The sequence below is a fragment of the Onychostoma macrolepis genome, chromosome 16 (assembly GCF_012432095.1).
Source record: "Onychostoma macrolepis isolate SWU-2019 chromosome 16, ASM1243209v1, whole genome shotgun sequence".
In the NCBI taxonomy this organism is placed as follows: domain Eukaryota; kingdom Metazoa; phylum Chordata; class Actinopteri; order Cypriniformes; family Cyprinidae; genus Onychostoma; species Onychostoma macrolepis.
The window spans coordinates 4,058,634-4,077,251 of NC_081170.1; the positions used below are offsets into that span (position 1 = coordinate 4,058,634).

Below are 18,618 nucleotides of genomic sequence, written 5' to 3' on the forward strand. Positions count from 1 at the left end.
TTACTTTATTAATACACATCCTGCTCCTTTTCACAATCCAATCCATTTTCTATAGTTCAAATGAAGTCCTGCCCAACATTTGCCTTTCCTGTCACTTGAAAATATGTCAGATTACAGAAGTTAAATGGGTTTTGAGCTGCATTTCATGTTGACTTTAAACGCACAAGAGTACAGAGATGAATTCATCTGCCTAATTTGGCAACAAAAATATAACCCATCAGAAATATGAGTTAATGTTTAGTACAATAAACAGATTAATAATAACAGCAGAGTCCCTAATCCATGATAAAAGCCTAGAGGAGTGCAAAATAGCTTTGTAAAGCACATTAATGCTTTTATTTTCTTTTGTTCAGTTCACTTGTAGTTGAAGCCAGCGTGATTAATTGCCTAATATGGTATTAACATATTTATTTCAATTGAAACAGGAGGTATGATATCCACTGTTAATCATATTATGACTTGTTTGCACACATGTGACAAAACACCCACGCAAGTTGAACAGAACAATCCATTACTGCCTGCAAAAATTATAATAATCCCACAGCCATATTTCTAAATGATTTAATGAATTTCAGTCAACGATAATTCGATGACTCCCTGTAAAGCCATGAATGCATAAACAATGACATGCCATAAAAGAGTTTTCCACAGAAATAGGATGACATCCACGCATGGGTGAGAACGTCTTCCTGTCAGTTTAACAAAGGATTTATTTTAATATCTAAATTAGGTGATAATTGGTCTCAGCAACCATCTGTGGTTCTCTATGATCCGAACATATCAAATATCATAATTAATTGCGGTTGTTTATCTTGTTGCAAGTCTCAGAATCTCATTTGCTTGATCTGAAGAAAAAAAAAAAAGTGACACTTTCAGTACTGTTTTGTTGAGATATCGGTTTAATTCCAGTCTCTGCTTAATGGAAGTGCACTTGACCATGATTTGACATAGAAATGATGTTTTTGAAACTCGGAAAATGCAGCTCTGTAACAAACTTTCTCATTGCATTACAGTGATGAGAATTACATTTTGTCCACATTATAGACAATTTGGTTGTGAAACTTGCTTATTTAAGAAAATGCAGAAAATCTTAATGGTTCAGATTTTGACTTTTTTTTCATTTATTTTTTTCAAAACAACAACACAAAAATACCATAACTTTAAAAAAAAAAAAGGCAGAATTAAATGGTTTTTTTATTGAAATACCAAGTGCTTTCTGGACCCATCTGAGCTCTGACACAATCTGTTAATGTGGATGTAAAGGTGACTTTGCTGGAGAAACATGGGAGTGATTCTTTGACCTTGTTTATTCTGGAATTAGGATCTGTTTCAGGTGATCTAATCACAAGTGGCCAGTGCTACAGTACATAAAGTACAGGATTGGATCCAAAACACTGTGATCCAATCCCTTAAATCACATTTGTAGTCAGAATGTGAACTGATTTTGTAGCAACAGTGAAGCACCAACTCACTTGTTAATCAACCACTGAATTACAACATGGGTTTTAAACTTTAAGAGACACTCAGAGAACCTCCCTTTGAAATCCAGTCATAGGAGAGTCATTTGAGACGAGTTGCTAACAGCTGTAAACATTGATGCTTCTTACCTTGACCGTTTGTGATCAAATCACCCAGGATGGATGAAACTTAAAATGAAAACAAGGTGTTTGCTTTAGTCTGGTAAAGTGTATTGTGAGGGGTCCTGTGTGTTTTACTCTAGTTGCTTCCAATGCCATATCCGGGTCACCGTCCACTCTGGATCAGCTCCAGCAGTCAACTCACGATAAAACCTTTAACAAACACACAAGCTGTTATTATTTCCTTGGGGACTAGAAAATACCTTTAATGTACTTTTTTCTTTCTTTCTGAAACGCTGGATAGTATGGAAGCCTGTTTCTGCCATGGGATACAAAAATAAAAAAGGTAGCTGTGATTTATTATCTCCAAATTGAGAAGAAAGGTCGTAACTCACAACTGTGAGGAAAAAGTTATAATTCTGAGATACAAATTTGCAATTATTTTTTATTCCATGGTGGAACAGAACTGAGAGATGTAAATCCAGAATTCCAAAGAAAAAAAATTCTGAGATATAAACTGTCAAAATATATATATTTAAAAAATTTTTCAGATCTTCTGAAATACTCAGAATTGCAAAAAAAAAAAATAATAGAATTCTTTAGAATTCTGCGTTTACATTCACAATTCAGACTCAGATTTGAGTAGTGGTGATATTTATTTTGTACAACATTTGCAACTGCTTTTTATCACTTAATTAGAAGCACCGAAGTGTGTTCCATCAGGTAATGAAAATTTCTACACACTATGCTCACTTGAACCAAACACAGGAAATAAGTCATATAAGTAGTCAAGTGCAAAGACCGCAAGTGTGGGTATTTGGACAAAGCAAGTATCTAGCTGATGAAATGTTAAAAACGGAGCATAACTAGAAAAAAATATATTCTATATAGTTATATGCATTACTTTTTTGCCTTGATTAATCAGTACAAACACCAGCAACCGGATATTTTGTCAATCTGGCAAATTACTTATTATGGAAAAGCTGTTGCATTGCACCTGATGAAAATATGTGGGGAGAAAAAGGTAAGTATTGATTTATTTGGACAATTATGCATAATTTCAACATTCGTGCATCCCTATTGCAATGCAATGGGAAATCTGGGGAATTTCATATATCATAAAACGATGAAAAAACTCAAAGGGTGCCAGAACTCAAATTCCATAACAGAAAAAAGACTGAGGTGTGAAAAAACGTGTCACATCAGACCCACACTAGGGTGATCTGAAGTATGACACTTTCACAAAGTTAACTTGGAGACGGCACTCTAGCTGAGCGACAGCCGAGTAAAACGTGCTAATGTGACAGATGGAAAGATGTTTTGAAACACGAGAGAAAGATAGGAGTATGCAAACAGCTGAGAGCGAACCTATTAGCATCTATATATCCATCAAAGCACTGCGGAAAACAAATGTCTGTCATAAGGGAGAAATCCATTAAGTACATTTAAGATCATTTGAAGCTGTGCTGGCATTCATCAGTCAGACTTATGGCTTTGTGCAGTTTACGTCAACGCTCCCCAAAATCTGTGTCTATGGGGAGGAGAATTTGTCACGCGAGGTGCTTTCGCGGAGACAGTTTACAAGTGCAATGAAATGAAGAGCGTTTGACTTCTAATTATGTTTTGAGTGTGACTCTTTCAGAGTCGTATATGAAAATTACTCGAGTGCCAAACATACAGCCGCTATATGCATGTTTGGACTGAAAAACTAAGGCAGATATAGCAATTAAGTCACATAAGCAGTGCATAAACGCAAAGAAACACAAGGAGAAGATCACAACACTGAAATGTTCATAAGATGAATGTCAAAAAACATGTCCAGTTCACATTTCACCCCCAAATTAGAAAGATTAGAATGAAAGAATGAAGATATGATATGAAGATATATGAGAGAGAGAATTATATATATAAAAATGTTTAATATAAAAAATAAACATTTATAACAAATTAAAATAATTATGCAATTTAAATAAAAAAATAGATTTTGGGGGTTTGTCTTTGATATCTAGCTTTAGATTCTGTAACATCATTTATTCGTGCACAGCTGTGATGATCTTTTGAGGACCATCATCTTCACTTAAGTCCTTTTAATATATATATATATATATATACACACACACACACAGTGGGGCAAAAAAGTATTTAGTCAGCCACCAATTGTGCAAGTTCTCCCACTTAAAAAGATGAGAGAGGCCTGTAATTTTCATCATAGGTATACCTCAACTATGAGAGACAAAATAAAATAAAAAATCCAGAAAATCACATTGAAGGATTTTTAAAGAATTAATTGGTAAATTCCTCGGTAAAATAAGTATTTGGTCACCTACAAACAAGCAAGATTTCTGGCTCTCACAGACCTGTAACTTCTTCTTTAAGAGGCTCCTCTGTCCTCCACTCGTTACCTGTATTAATGGCATCTGTTTGAACTCGTTATCAGTATAAAAGACACCTGTCCACAACCTCAAACAGTCCAACTCCAAAATGGCCAAGACCAAAGAGCTGTCAAAGGACACCAGAAACAAAATTGTAGACCTGCACCAGGCTGGGAAGACTGAATCTGCAATAGGTAAGCAGCTTGGTGTGAAGAAATCAACTGTGGGAGCAATTATTAGAAAATGGAAGACATACAAGGCTACCATCAGTAACACACTGCGCCGCCAGGGACTCAAATCCTGCAGTGCCAGACGTGTCCCCCTGCTTAAGCCAGTACATGTCCGGCACGTCTGAAGTTTGCTAGAGAGCATTTGGATGATCCAGAAGAGGATTGGGAGAATGTCATATGGTCAGATGAAACCAAAATAGAACTTTTGGTAAAAACTCAACTTGTCGTGTTTGGAGGAGAAAGAATGCTGAGTTGCATCCAAAGAACACCATACCTACTGTGAAGCATGGGGGTGGAAACATCATGCTTTGGGGCTGTTTTTCTGCAAAGGGACCAGGACGACTGATCCGTGTAAACAAAAGAATGAATGGGGCCATGTATCGTGAGATTTTGAGTGAAAACCTCCTTCCATCAGCAAGGGCATTGAAGATGAAACGTGGCTGGGTCTTTCAGCATGACAATGATCCCAAACACACCGCCTGGCAACGAAGGAGTGGCTTCGTAAGAAGCATTTCAAGGTCCTGGAGTGGCCTAGCCAGTCTCCAGATCTCAACCCCATCGAAAATTGAAAGTCCGTGTTGCCCAGCGACAGCCCCAAAACATTACTGCTCTAGAGGAGATCTGCATGGAGGAATGGGCCAAAATACCAGCAACAGTGTGTGAAGACTTACAGAAAACGTTTGACCTCTGTCATTGCCAACAAAGGGTATATAACAAAGTATTGAGATTAAATTTTGTTATTGACCAAATACTTATTTTCCACCATAATTTGCAAATAAATTCTTTAAAAATCCTACAATGTGATTTTCTGGATTTTTTTTCCTCATTTTGTCTCTCATAGTTGAGGTATACCTATGATGAAAATTACAGGCCTCTCTCATCTGTTTAAGTGGGAGAACTTGCACAGTTGGTGGCTGACTAAATACGTTTTTGCCCCACTGTGTATGTATGTGTGTGTATATATATATATATATATATATATATATATTTTTTATATATATATACATTTTAAATCAGCTTTATTTTAGTACGTGAAACTAAATGAAAATAAGAAATGTGGCCTTGGCAGTAGTTGAAAAGGTTTTAATTTTATATTTTATTATAGTTTTAAAAAATAGTTTAATGTCTATTGTTTTCTTTTTTTAGTTTTGATTATTTTAGTACCCTTTTAGAATATATATATATTATAATATTTATATATAATTACATACATGCAGATATATACAGAAAGTTTGTGAACCCTTTTTTGTTGTGAATTTTTTTTGGGGGGGGGCCTGCAGAACCACTTCAACTCTGTGATGTTGGTGGGTTTCCTCCTATGAACTGCTTGCTTCGAGGCCTTACACAACATTTCAATTGGATTAAGGTCTGGACTTTGACTCAGCCGTTCCAAAACATTAACTTTGTTCCTCTTTAACCATTCTTTGGTAGAACGACTTGTGTGCTTGGGGTTGGTGTCTTGCTGCATGACCCACGTTCTCTTGAGACTTTTTCTTTAGAAACTGCTGGTATAACTCAGAATTCATTGTTCCATCAATGATGGCAGGCTGTCCTGGCCAAGATGCAGCAAAACAGGCCCAAACCATGATACTACCACCACCATGTTTCATAGATGGGATAAGATTCTTGAGCTGGAATGCAGTGTGTTCTTTTCTCCGAACATAATGCTTTTCATTTAAACTAAAAAGTTATATTTTGGTTACATCCATCCATTAAACCTTCTCCAATAGTCCTCTGGCTTGTCCACATGATCTTTAGCAAGCAATTTTCTTTTTGGAGAGCAGCGGCTTTCTCCTTGTAACTCATCTATGCACACCATGGTTACTCAGTGTTCTCCTGATGGTGGGCTCATGAACATTAACATTAGCCGATGTGAGAAAGGTCTTTAGTTGCTTAGAAGTTACCCTGGGGTCCTTTGCAACCTCACAGACTATTACACCTTCTGCTTTGGAGTGATCTTTGTTGGTCGACCACTTCTTGGGAAGGTAACAGTGGTCTTGAATTTCCTCCATTTGTCCACAATCTTTATGACTGTGGATTTGTTGAGTCCAAACTCTTTAGAGATGGTTTTGTAACCTTTTCTAGCCTGATGAGCAACATCAACTCTTTTTCCGAGGTCCTCAGTGATCTCCTTTGTTCGTGACATGATTCACTTCCACAAACATGATCAGACTTTGATAGATTCCTGTTCTTTGAATAAAACAGGTCACGTACTGACATTTGAAAACACCTCTGCACAGATGGACTCTAATTTCACCTTTAAATTTACTGCTAATCCTAGAGATTCACATATTTTTGCCACTCACAGATATGCAATATTGGATCATTTTCCTGAATAAATAAATGACAAAGAAAATATTTTTGTCTGATTTGTTTGATTGGGTTCTCTTTGTCTACTTTCAGGACTTGTGTGAAAATCTGATGATGTTTTGGGTCATATTTATGGAGAAATATAGAAAATTCTAAAGGGTTCACAAACTTTCAAGCAGCACTGTATATAGTTCTTCATATCAAGCTTTATATGTATTCTGCCACATCACACTTACTCGTACACAGCTGTGATGATCTTCTTTTGAGGATCATCGTCTTCAGTTAAGTCCATCTTGAAGATGCAGGCGCTCTCTGGGTCCTCAGGTACGTCTGCGCTGGACAGATACCAAAGTCTCATCGTGATGTAAAGAAACTTTCTGCCTAGGAGAACAAAAGACGTTCAATTCACTGCTCACCCATCAGGATCAGATGCGTTGATCTAATGTTGTAACATCATAAATGAGAATGAGGTGAAGTTTAAATTATTTTACTACTAATTTATGAAGAATCTATGTCATTTTGTTTTTTCTCTAACCAAATATTTCAAACAGTGTATTGTTCTAATTCGTAATCAATTTCTAGATTTTTTTTCCCCCAGTGTACCCAATATAACTTTTTGTAATATCTCTTTAACAAAAGTGTTAATGACATCGTCCTCCAGGAAGTGACATCACTTTGGAGGGAAAACAGCAGCACAAATGGCACTGAGTGTTATCAATTGATTTTATATTTAGACGTTCCATCCTGTCTGACATAATTACAGAAATCAACATTACATCAAAACTATCAAGTATCAAAATAATAATAGTAATAAAAATGTGAACTTGAAATTCTCAACATTTCCTCATATAAGCTTCATATTTCTATCCTTTTATGTTTTATCCTGTTCATTTCTTGTGTTGCTAAAGTTATGGTTAATCTTTATAGTGTCTGAGTTTTTTTTTTTAAAGAATGTTTCTAAAAGTCTGCTGTATCCTTAGAAATCCATTAAGTTACAACACAAGCATATTTAACATTTTCAAAAGGTTCTGCATAAGAGGAATGAACAGACTCACCGCTCTGGTCAAAGAATACGGACACATCCTCAGGCAGCAGAAATATAATGTCATCGAGGGAAATGGCAAGATGTCTTTGTTGGGCCTCTGACAGATTTTTACATTGCTTTCTGACGCTGTCAACAGCCTGTAAACAACAAAAAAAAAATGTATAGGCCTTATATAACTTCAAATGATTGCCAAACCAGTAATTTAATGAACTAACCTCTTTCGACATCACACTCCTTAATTCATTAAACTTGCCTTTGGAGAGCATAGTAGACACATGGACTGCTGCCTGTGGAGAGAGATGTCAGTCATAATCACAATTTAGTGCTTTACTAGTGATAAACGGATATATCTGCCAGGCTGCATTTGGCCATTTAGAGATTATCATATTGATTTCTCTTTTTAAACATTATTATACTGAGTAATCAGCATGTAAAATAAGCACTCATTTCATTTCAGAAAAGCTTTTTGTTCTGAAATCTCATTTGCTGTAATTAAATGGCATTATTTATTGGCCACAGTACTCTCTAGACATCATTATTAGAAGATAAGTGTTATTTTGATTTTTATATATATATATATATATATATATACACCTTTGCTTTCATTTTACATTTTATGTTTTAGTAATTTTGTGTTTTTGCATTGGCAACTACTAATATTTTCTGTTTTCATTTTAATTTTATTTAAAGTTTTAGTAACATTGTGTTTTTGTATCATGTTTATAATTTAAGATGTCTGTAGTTTATTTTTTTTTTATTTCAGCTATTTTATTTTATAGCCAAGTAAACATGAAAATTTATGTTTTAGCAAATAGCTGAAAAAAGTATTTTGTGTGCTTTTTTGTTTTCATTTCAGTTTTAGTTCATTTTAGTAATTTTGTCTTGTTTTAGTCATTTTTATGGATTGTTTTTTAATGTCTATAGTTTAAAAAAAAATACTTTTAATGAAAAACTAGCTTAAAGAAAAGAAGTTTAAGTTTTTAAATATTTTTATTTTATTTCAGTCAATATTTATTTCATAAGTTTAAAAAAAACATTTTATCAGAGGTCATTTCATGTTTTTCTTTTATTTTCTTCCTTAGGTAACTAAAATAATCCTAAAAAGGCTTATGATTTATGGGATATTTTTCTGCCATATCCTCGTACCAACCTGTTTCACACCACTGTCAAACTCCACACTGAACTTCAAGCCAAAATACAATTCAATTAAAAAAAAGGTAATCTTATTCCTGATCCACGCGATGGGATCCGGGGAGCCCACCACTGTGATGCCAGGATGTTCAGTGTCCTTGGTGTCTCTGTCTGCATCTTGACTGTAAAGTCTTGACTGCTGGCCAGCAGACGGCGCAGACGGTTTGCGCAGGTGATGCCATGCGCGCTTTGGAGAGGTCGCGCAGCTGGCATGAGGGCGCACGCGCTGATGCCACCATGGTTGGCAGTGGGTATCGTGTTTAATCGACACAGTATTCCTCTTCCATGAACAGGTCAAGAATGCGAGTTCCCGACGTGCAGCCAAACAGGTGAATCGTTGCATCACGGACGCGCATTTCTTTTGCAATTGCGCAATGCCGATCTGGTCACTGTACAACTCGTAAATGACAGACGCACAGTCCTCAGTGCCGCTTCCGGCGGCCTTATGAAACTAACCCACTGTACCCATAATGCTTTTGGTTTCTCATCACTTGTGTCATTTCTCCAGTAGATGGAGGCAAAGACCCGTGTTTCCCATGCGCGCTCCCGCGCAGACGCTGGATGGCATGGTGATGCTGATGGATGGCTTTGCAATGTAAGTAACATTTATTATGAGAAGTTATAAATAAATGAAGTATGCAGTGCAAATTTTCGTTTAACGTGAATATCTACTATGTTGTCCGGAATGTCATATTTTTGTTCACCTAAGGCGTCTCAGGTTGACAATATAACGTGCATGAAGTTATTTGGACACTAAAATCGTAATTAAAATGCATGAATGTCGTTGCATTAGATCAAATCTCTTTGTTTGCGCTCAAAAGCGGCATAATGTATGTTCTTCACAAAATGTTATCCTTATATTTTGCTCAGTGACTCAATCAAATGGTGTTTTGGCGGTTTTTAGGGTATATATGAAGCCAGTTCTCCAAAATTAGACGATCAGAAAATGTAACTACTTTTCTTTTTTTTCTTTTTTCCCCCCCTTCACTGGGAATAGTATTGGAGACACCGGGGATAGTTGTCACACAGTGATTATTGATGTTATGTCATTTTATGCATGCAATTATTTTGACTTATTTTGTAAGAGGGACTCACGAAAACGTTTACTTTTTTTTCTTTTTCTTTTTCTTTTTTTAATCACAAATGCGTTTAAAGACTCTTTTATAGAATTGTATGTTTAAAATCTTGCTTTTTTTGTCTACGTTGAATTATTATATTTATTATATTGTTGATTGTTTTATCTGTAATTGCACATATAATAGTCGGAGAAGCTAATATGACAGTAACTTTAAATACAACCAACATCTTGACTACAAAAAGGCTATACTGAGCATGCTGTCATGCTATATGGGGTGAGATGTCTCAATTAAACAACCTATTATAGGCTTTTAGCCACATTCAAACAGTTAAATAATTATTAAACACAAAAATACCAAAACCATTACCAACAAAAATTCAAATGTTTAAAATGCATGCATTTTAAAACACATGTGACAACTTGCCCCGACCTTGGATTTAATAAAAAAAAAACACCCCTGTCCTGAGAACTCGGTACAGTCTAGTATGCTTTTTTACAAAAATATGACGATGGTGGAAATTTGATTTGATTAACATTTGAAAGCATCTTGTATGTTCTTGTAGACTCGCAGCTGAAGCAAAACCTTTGGGACAACTAGCCCCGGTCTCTATATCTATTGTTTTATCATTTAACCTAGCAAACTTCTTTTTGCATTTTCCTTCCATCCACATGAATGAACATGTATGTACTGTATAATATACGCACTGAACGATATGATGAATGAACTATTGAATAAAAAGAGGGATTTGAGCAGGTTAGGCAAGTGTTCCTGTTGAATCATCGAATGCAAATGAGTGACACAGGTGGGCAAGCCGCTTTAAAAGTGCCCCCCTCTCCGAAGCTAGCGGCATCACCCAAACACACCTCACAGGTGCACAACATCATTGTTTCAGAAGCTTAAATGTGATCAGCAGAGCAAAACATCATTAAATTCCTGCTGTTTCCGCTGATTACAGGTCATAAGCTTTTGTATTTGCCTGCTATCTGTGTTTTCTTTTGAAAATGATGATTATTCATTCAGGGTTGAGGCATAAAAACCAAGACTACAGACACCTGCACGATTTACCCGCCCCTCTGAATTCTGTGACTATTTTTATTGATAAATAATTGCTATTGCAGCTCATCATTATTGAATTTGCGCTCAGATATGGAAACCTTTCTAAGATGTATTATAGTAATTATCTCTGTCAGTCTGAAATGCTTTTACATCTGTGGCTTGAATGAACAGAATAATAAAAATCTTGCAGCAGTTCCGATTTCAATTAATTACTTCGCCAGAGTGATTACAAACTTTAGGTCGTGATTTTATAGCGGAAAGAAACTCTGATAACAGAGTGCCTCCAATAATAAATAGCAAAGAAAAAGTTTTATTCACACGTAACCTTTTGCACGCTTTGTTACCTGGATTTTATTTTGGACTTGCAAGACAAAAATAGTCTTGATTGCGGTGAACAAATAGCAAATAATAAATGAGAAAAACTGTTTGCAGTTTTTGCCATGACACTCTGGCCATCAGTTTGCATATTAGTGGCAGTAACATTCAGCATGAATAGTGTTGAGATATGGTATTGTTTGATCTTATCTTACAAAGGCATTTAAAACCTGGCTTATGTTGGTCTGTGCACAAAAATATGAGAGGTACATGTATAAAAATGTTACCATGTCATGAGTGACACAATGTAACTTTACTTTGACGCTGGATAATGAGAGAATCAGTGCAAATGCCAAAGTAATAGTTTCTGATTTTTTTCCCCCAACTGATTATTTTTTTCTCGTTTTTGTATCTATGCATAAATTAAAAAATCTGCTGAAATTTATTATTCATCTGAGATGTGATTAATATGCAAAATTATGCAAATTAAGATGCAATTAGGCTCCAATTCTCTAGTGGAATTTTCCATTATAATTTAATACAAAGTAACAGAGTAATTGGTGTCACGTGTAATTACGGTTACTCAAGTGTACTTTCAGGCATGCAAATGATGCGCTATATGTTGGTTATCCGATGCAAATGTGATGCTTTAACAAGTTGAGAACACCAAATGTGCGACAGAAACCTGTGTGGAGCAAAAATATTGCGTTTACCTAGTATTTAATGGCCAGTGTCTGTAGACGCCTAGCTGATATGAAATACTTTTGAAAAGTTTCTTCTGTACTTCATTGAAAATGCATGCAGCTTTCATTAACTGAGAGCCTGCGTGAAACATTTCAACTTTTTAAATGCATTTAAAATGGCAAAAAAAGTCCACGTGTCCATTTGAACCTAAATCTGAATACAAATGTCCCATCTATAAGTCTCAGACTTTGCACGCAGGTTCAAGTGACAAAGCCAGGAAAGAAGAATAATTTCGAAACTTTCCAGGGCGATTAACACAGACAGGGCTTCTCGAGTGCTTTCGAGATCAGCTCCTTCTTGGGAGGTAAATTGATTTTGAATTGTTACATGGCTGGTTACATGACTTGCTTGACATCTAGCCCAATGACATTATAACACAGATGCTCGCTTCATTGAGCTATGCCTTTCTTTTCTCCCTGTACATCCTCTCTCCCTCTCCTCTCTCGGAACAAAGACACGGGCTCCCCGCGCCCTCCCTCCGCCGCACCGCCTCCGCTCCGTCCCCCTGCCCGCACAACTCTCTCAAAGAACATAATCCCTCAACAAAAATCGACGCACAAAGGAAACTTGAGCTCAATCCTATAACGCACAGCCGTGGCAGACAATACCCCCCTCCCACCAGCCCATCCGTGCCTCTTCAGGAACGCTAAATGCCCTGTGGCAAAAATCAGTCTTGATCCCTCCCAGCCTGGCTGATTAGAGGCGTCCCGCTCTGGGTTTTGCCCATTAGTGCATGGCACACTGTACGGGCTGCCCACTGCACGGCACCCCCAGTTCCCCGTTCTCAAGGGCCCGGTGTTTGATTGCTCAAAATGTATATACATAATGTTTTTTGCACTACTAAAAGTTACATTTCTGTCAAAGTGGGTTGTGAAAGTGCTCAAGAGAACGTGAGTTTTAATCTGGCCTATGTCGGATCCCATTCCCCTCTACGACTTTCCCATCTTCTGTGCATGTATTTTTATGTCTTGCATGCATAAAAATAGGGTTTTGCGTGATCAAATTCTGTTGATTTCGTCAAGTTAGCATGATCTAATTGGTTACAGATAAGGTTTCATTGAAATTTTGCGACTGTATGTTTTCGTAACTTTTATGCTCTTACATTTTGCACAATTGTTTTTAAGTGGAGAAATCTTCATATAGAATTTGCGGCTAAAATAAACAGCGTAATTTTGTGTAAACTTGTTTTGGTGAGGCCAGTGGAAAAATTGGCCAGGCAAATACAGACTTCCAGTCCTTGCTGAGTACTTGAAAACTTAGACTGCATATAGAATATGTTGCTGAAAAAGCATAATTTTGTTTTTGTGAAAAAATTGGCAGGCCAAGTACAAATCCAGACTAGCAGGAAAAAAATCCTTATTGTTGAGCTCTGTATGTGGTTCTTTGGGGAATATAAAACTTTTGGTTCGGGGGCTCTAAATTAGATTTTTTTTTTTTTTGGTAAAGAAAACATATTCTGCATGATTTTAGTAGCATATTCTGTAATTTTGTTGTGGTGAGGACAGTGGAAAAATTGGCAGGGCAAGTACAAATCCAGACTAGCAGGAAAAAATCCTTATTGTTGAGCTCTGTATATGGCTCTTTAGAGAATAAAAACAGTTTTTGTCTGAAATTGTTTATCAGTAAGGAAAACGTATACTGCATATAGAATATCTTGCTAAAAAGTATAATTTTGTTCTGGTGAAATTAGCAGGGCAACTACAAATCTTTATCATTGAGCTTTGAATATGAATATTTGGGGAGAAAAAAAAAGCATTTTTAGATCAAAGTTTGCTTTTGTAGTAAGGAATTTATATTGCATGTAGAATGGTGCTAAAATATGTTGCTATATTGCTAGAAAGGCGTTACTTTGTTGTGTTGAAGCCAGTGGAAAAATTGTCACGGCAAGTACAAATCCAGGCCAGCTGAAAAAACTCCTTATTATTGAACTCTGTATATGGTTTTTTGGAGAGTAAAAAACATTTTTGGTTCAAAATTGTTTCAAGAAAACTTAAAACTCCATATAGAATATGTTGCTAAAAGTTTGTTTCGTTGAACAAATGCAGTAAATTTGTCAAGGCAAGTACAAATCCTTATTATTAAGTTCTGAATATTTTTTGTCTGACATTGTTTTTCGGTAAAGACCTTATACTGCATATAGAATATGTTGCTACAAAAGCATAATTTGTTGATGAAAAAATAGTGGAAATATTGGCAGGCAAGGATAAATCCTTATTGTTGAGCTCTGTGTATGGTTCTTTGGAGAATAAAAAAATGTCTTGATGGTTCATTATAGTTTGTTTAGATCTTTTCTTCAGAAATGACAAATACAAATAGTTTTCGTTAAACTTTGTAAGATTCTCCTATGACTTTGCATGGAGCTCTAAGTGTATTTTTCATGCTTGAGGTTTAGAAATGTGCATCTGGCGTGTTTTCGTTTGTGTGTTAGGTTTACAGATGACCTACTGTTACCCAGATATTCTTTGCATCTTGGATTTCCTTTTCTATCTAAACAAAGCTGCACCAATGATCTTTTATTCAACTCGCTGCCAAAGTTGCGCATCAGATGTTCAGATATGACTGTCAGAAATATGGGGATTGAGGTAAGGTGCAACAAAAGATGCACAACCGAGCAAGGCAGGAACTAAAACTGGGTTTGTGGCATCAGCATTGTGTACAATAATATAGGGCGATGCACGTTTGCCTGCGTCGTGTTTCCTGCATGTGGCAGTTTAATAATAGCACCCCAGCTTCCAAGATGCAGAATAATGCTGCTACCTGAATCTCAGCCAAAGCGTCTTTAATGCGTCCCTTTAGCTTTGGCTTTGGGCATGCAAGTTCACAGTGGGGGAGCGTGGGTGAGGCCGATGTAATCTCATGTTCGAAGCGTAAATGTTCAGCCCGGTTCGTCTGTGTGGTCTTTCTCTTTCTGTGCATTCGCAGAATGGCAGTCGAACACAGCCCCCGTGTGAAGATTACATCGACGACAAACCCTGCTTGCAGAAACTAGGCCACGCTCTGATGTTTTTGAGGGTGAAGGAACCACGCTGTACGTCCTCACCTGGCTGTGATATCACCGATGGGGAACGTGCACCGAGTCGGATTATGTGGGAGATTGCATTTTGGTAAATGTCTCTAGTCGGCACGTGTCGTCTTGTAGTGATTAAGAGAACAGAAATGATGTTACATAATGGAAAATGTGGCATGCTAACGTGTCTCGTAACATGTCTTAGCAAATTTGTGGTCGCACTAGACGCAATTAAGATGTTAAAGGGGTAATATGACGTTGCTAGAAAGAACATTATTTTGTGTATTTGGTGTAATGCAATGTGTTTATGTGGTTTAAGGTTCAAAAACCACATTATTTTCCACATACTGTACATTATTTATGCTCCTCTATGCCCCGCCTTTTTGAAACGAGCCGATTTTTACAAAGCTCATCGTTCTGAGAAGCGAGGCGTGCTCTGATTGGTCAGCTATCCAGTGCGTTGTGATTAGACGAATACCTCAAGCGTGAGGCGGAAATGTTACACCCCTTATCGTATTGTGATGCCGTGTCCCGGCGCAACGACACAAAAACAATAAAACCCATTATAAACGAGGCATTTGTTGCATCCAGTGGGGACATAATTACTGATTATAATGACTTATACTGTCTTCTTACGTGTCGCATTGCATCGCGCTGTGTAAACAGTACCATGTCTGCATTAGTGATCGGAGAAACGACAAACAACAAGCACTATACACAGCTCAAAACGTGTGAATAGTCAGTGGCAAATTCATTAAATATGAAACCATACTTACAGGTTGTGAGTCAGAAGCGCCAAACTGTCCTTGCAAAGGTTGGAATTGCCCCATTTTATAGAAACAGTCTTTGAGCACAGCTGGCAGGCTACTCCCAGGTTCAGGAAATAGCCCTCCGTAAAATGTGCTGCACACACTCTAATATTTGGGTTGAACTGTTCTGGAACAGTGTTATAAATACAACTTAACCACTGATTTCTAGTTGTGTCCTCTTTTGGAAGCCCAAACAAAGTAGTTTCGCTTTCACCACGAAACACAGCGTCTCCAGGACATGGCGCCGGCGGCAGCAACAACACTACAGCGAGAACTTGAAATCGCATCATTTGACCCCTTTAAAGTAATTCTTAAATCTCAGATTAATATGGGGAGACAATATTTGAGTGCCATGACCAGTAACATTGACTCTACTAATGAGTGAGTTTTGGGAAACCTGTTTGATAACAGTCAACAGTTGTCCGGTGAGGTTAGTAGTGCAGAAATAAAGTTTTAAACTTATGCAATTAACCTTAAAAGGTTTAAATTAAAAAGTTAAACCTAAAAATGAAAATTCTGCTCTTACTCATCATCATATCATTCTAAACCTGTACAGTTTTGTTTTTTTCTATGCAACACAGAAGGTGTTTTGGAGTATGCCCATTTTCATATGACTATATACATTCATTTTATTCAACAAAATTTATTCATTTTAAAAGATTTTATGTAAAAAAAAAAATCTGTCTAATGTACATGTTTGGAGAATCTTTTTTTTTTCATGTATGTATACACAATGTTTCCTAAGTATAGTTTTAAGCTTTGAACTGACCCCACATGAATGCAATATAATACGATGCAATGAATGCAGCATAAAAATAAATTCATAAATGTTGGAATATACATTATAATCATTTTCTATATGAATTTGCAGGTCACCTGTATGCAGCATTCCCTTTCCAGTGGCCGTATGCATATGAATGCAAGAAGATGGAGCTCAAAGTCTAATGTGACGCCCCATTAGGAGAAATGGTGTGTAACATGTTTATTATGAGTAAAAGCATTTCTGTAAGCGCAACACTTCTAAACTTTGTGTCTATCAAATATTTGAACAATAACAAAGTGCCCACATGTCCCAAAAGAACTACATTTCAATTGTGTGTCGTGTTATACTTTAGAGAAAAAGCAACTGCTAAATGGCAATTAACAACAAAAAGCGCTCTAGAGAGTAAAACAATCTTTCTCGTTCTTTTCTCTTTCTCCTCTTTTGATTGTTCGTTTGAATTAACACCCGAATAAGTGAATCACAAAGACTGACAGTTGTGTTTCTGGCTCAGCTTCTCAGCTTTTGCTTCTATGGAAGTACACAAACATGAAACAGACATTATTTGAAATATTTGCTCAGCAGATGTGTTTTCTCTCTTTTTTTTAAATAAGTAAAAGAAAAAAATCCATCACAGAATAGGAAACGGGGTTGGGAATAAACGCGGTAATTTGGTTCTTCTCTTCATGGATTACTGTCACTCACCATCAGCCACTGTGTGCGCTTGCCAGTCCTGTTTGCAATTTCTGGGCTTGTGCTGTACCTTGAAATATTTGCCAAATGGATTTTATAGAGGCTGTAATTAAATTTAGTCCACCTTCACATGGTTTAGGAGGGCAGAGGCAGCCTCTCTGCATTGAGTGGGTTTTCCTGGTGGTTTTCTCAAACACGTTAAAGCCTTAATGTCCAGATTAACACAACGATTTTGTGATAATGTTTAATTTTTGAAGAGAATTTAAGGGGAATTTAACGATGCAAATATGAACTGTTAAAGTATGCAGGTTTTGCACAAAATGTAAAAGCATAACGTGAGCTGCAGTTTTCTTTAATACTTTAATAGTAGTATTTATTTGTACATTATCCATTTTCAGTTTAATTTTTGGTAAAGTTTTAGTAATTTTGTTCTATGTTTTTGTTATTTTATTAAGTTTTTATTTCAGTTTTTAATATTTTATTTTATTTCAGCTAACATTTCTTTTATTTCAAGCAACTTTTTCTTTTAATGATTTTTAGCTTCAGTTTTGGTTACTATAATAAGCCTGAAGACCTGTAAAAATTTAGCTTACAAAACGATGATGCATGTTCCATAATGCATATCCATGATAATGCATATTCGTGAACTTACATTTTAATTAACTTCACCTCTACTTTAAAGGAATAGGTAACCCAAAATTTTTAATTTTAGTTTTTACTCATCATCATGTCATTAGATGAAACACAGAAGATGATTTGAAGAATGTTCAAACTACTCTTTTTCATATTGTCACTAAATTATATCAATTTTATTTGTCAACCGAAACATTTAATTTTAAGATTTTATATAAAAAAATGAATAAATCCGTTTTATAGAATACAAAGTCAAATAATGCATGCTCTAATGTGAGTGTTTGTGCATCCGTACATGAAAATAAAGTAATTCCTCAATCTTTGAACCCCTAACCTGGCTGGCTTACGAACACATCATGCTACAAGCACATGTATGTAGGGATCGCATTTCTGTGTAATGTGAAATATAAAAGGTACTTTTCAAATTGGCTTTATATACAGAGGAATGGTGGAGCAGTTGTCACCAGAAAAAAAAAAAAAAAAAAAACCTTTGAAACACTAATTAAACAAAGAAAGTAGCGCTTTCTTATAAATCACGGTGTGAGCATTAAATGTTAGACACATGCACACACGACGCACATACACAAATTACTTCCTGTCGGCCGGTAATTACCACTGGTTCGCTGGCCCTTTTGGATAGCAGTTATGGTGACATAATTCATTAGTGTTTGCCCAAAGAAATGATTTGAAATCTTTAAAGTGCTCCTTCATGCATAATAGCTATTAAGGGGGCCACATGCAAGACTGAAGTGTTAAACGGTTTGTTGAAGTCAGCTGGGGTACAAGAGATGATAAAT

General features: G+C 36.3%; 2 protein-coding genes across 3 annotated transcripts in view; one reads left to right on the forward strand and one right to left on the reverse strand.

Moving 5' to 3' along the window:
• Nucleotides 1–572: 572 nt before the first annotated feature.
• Nucleotides 573–9,175, reverse strand: si:dkey-82o10.4 (uncharacterized protein LOC797793 homolog). 2 transcript variants are annotated; one of them, XR_009266313.1, is made up of 5 exons: nt 8,685–9,175; nt 7,750–7,821; nt 7,545–7,671; nt 6,726–6,866; nt 573–1,790 (listed from the first exon to the last, which is right to left on the reverse strand). XR_009266313.1 is itself a non-coding variant. In XM_058746448.1 (5 exons), exons 1-5 carry the CDS (start codon nt 9,066–9,068, stop codon nt 1,712–1,714), a joined length of 807 nt encoding a protein of 268 aa, XP_058602431.1. In that variant the 5' UTR covers nt 9,069–9,175; the 3' UTR covers nt 576–1,711. The 2 variants fall into 2 exon arrangements, 1 of the variants encoding a protein (XP_058602431.1); XM_058746448.1 differs by having other exon boundaries at nt 576–1,790; nt 6,726–6,870.
• A 72-nt stretch (nt 9,176–9,247) lies between these two features.
• Nucleotides 9,248–18,618, forward strand: part of satb1b (SATB homeobox 1b) — a 91,794-nt gene continuing 82,423 nt past the window's right edge. The window contains exons 1-2 of the mRNA XM_058746443.1: nt 9,248–9,320; nt 16,607–16,704. The gene's annotated coding sequence lies outside the window, so the exon portion shown is untranslated. The remainder of the gene's footprint in view (nt 9,321–16,606; nt 16,705–18,618) is intronic.

Coding starts and splice junctions, on each gene's coding strand:
- si:dkey-82o10.4 (XM_058746448.1), bottom strand. CDS start 9,068: ATGCAACGATTCACCTGTTTGGCTGCACGTCGGGAACTCGCATTCTTG. Junction 7,822..8,684: donor TTGACAGTGGTGTGAAACAG/GTTGGTACGAGG, acceptor CTCTCTCCACAG/GCAGCAGTCCATGTGTCTAC. Junction 6,871..7,544: donor CGTATTCTTTGACCAGAGCG/GTGAGTCTGTTC, acceptor TTGTTCTCCTAG/GCAGAAAGTTTCTTTACATC.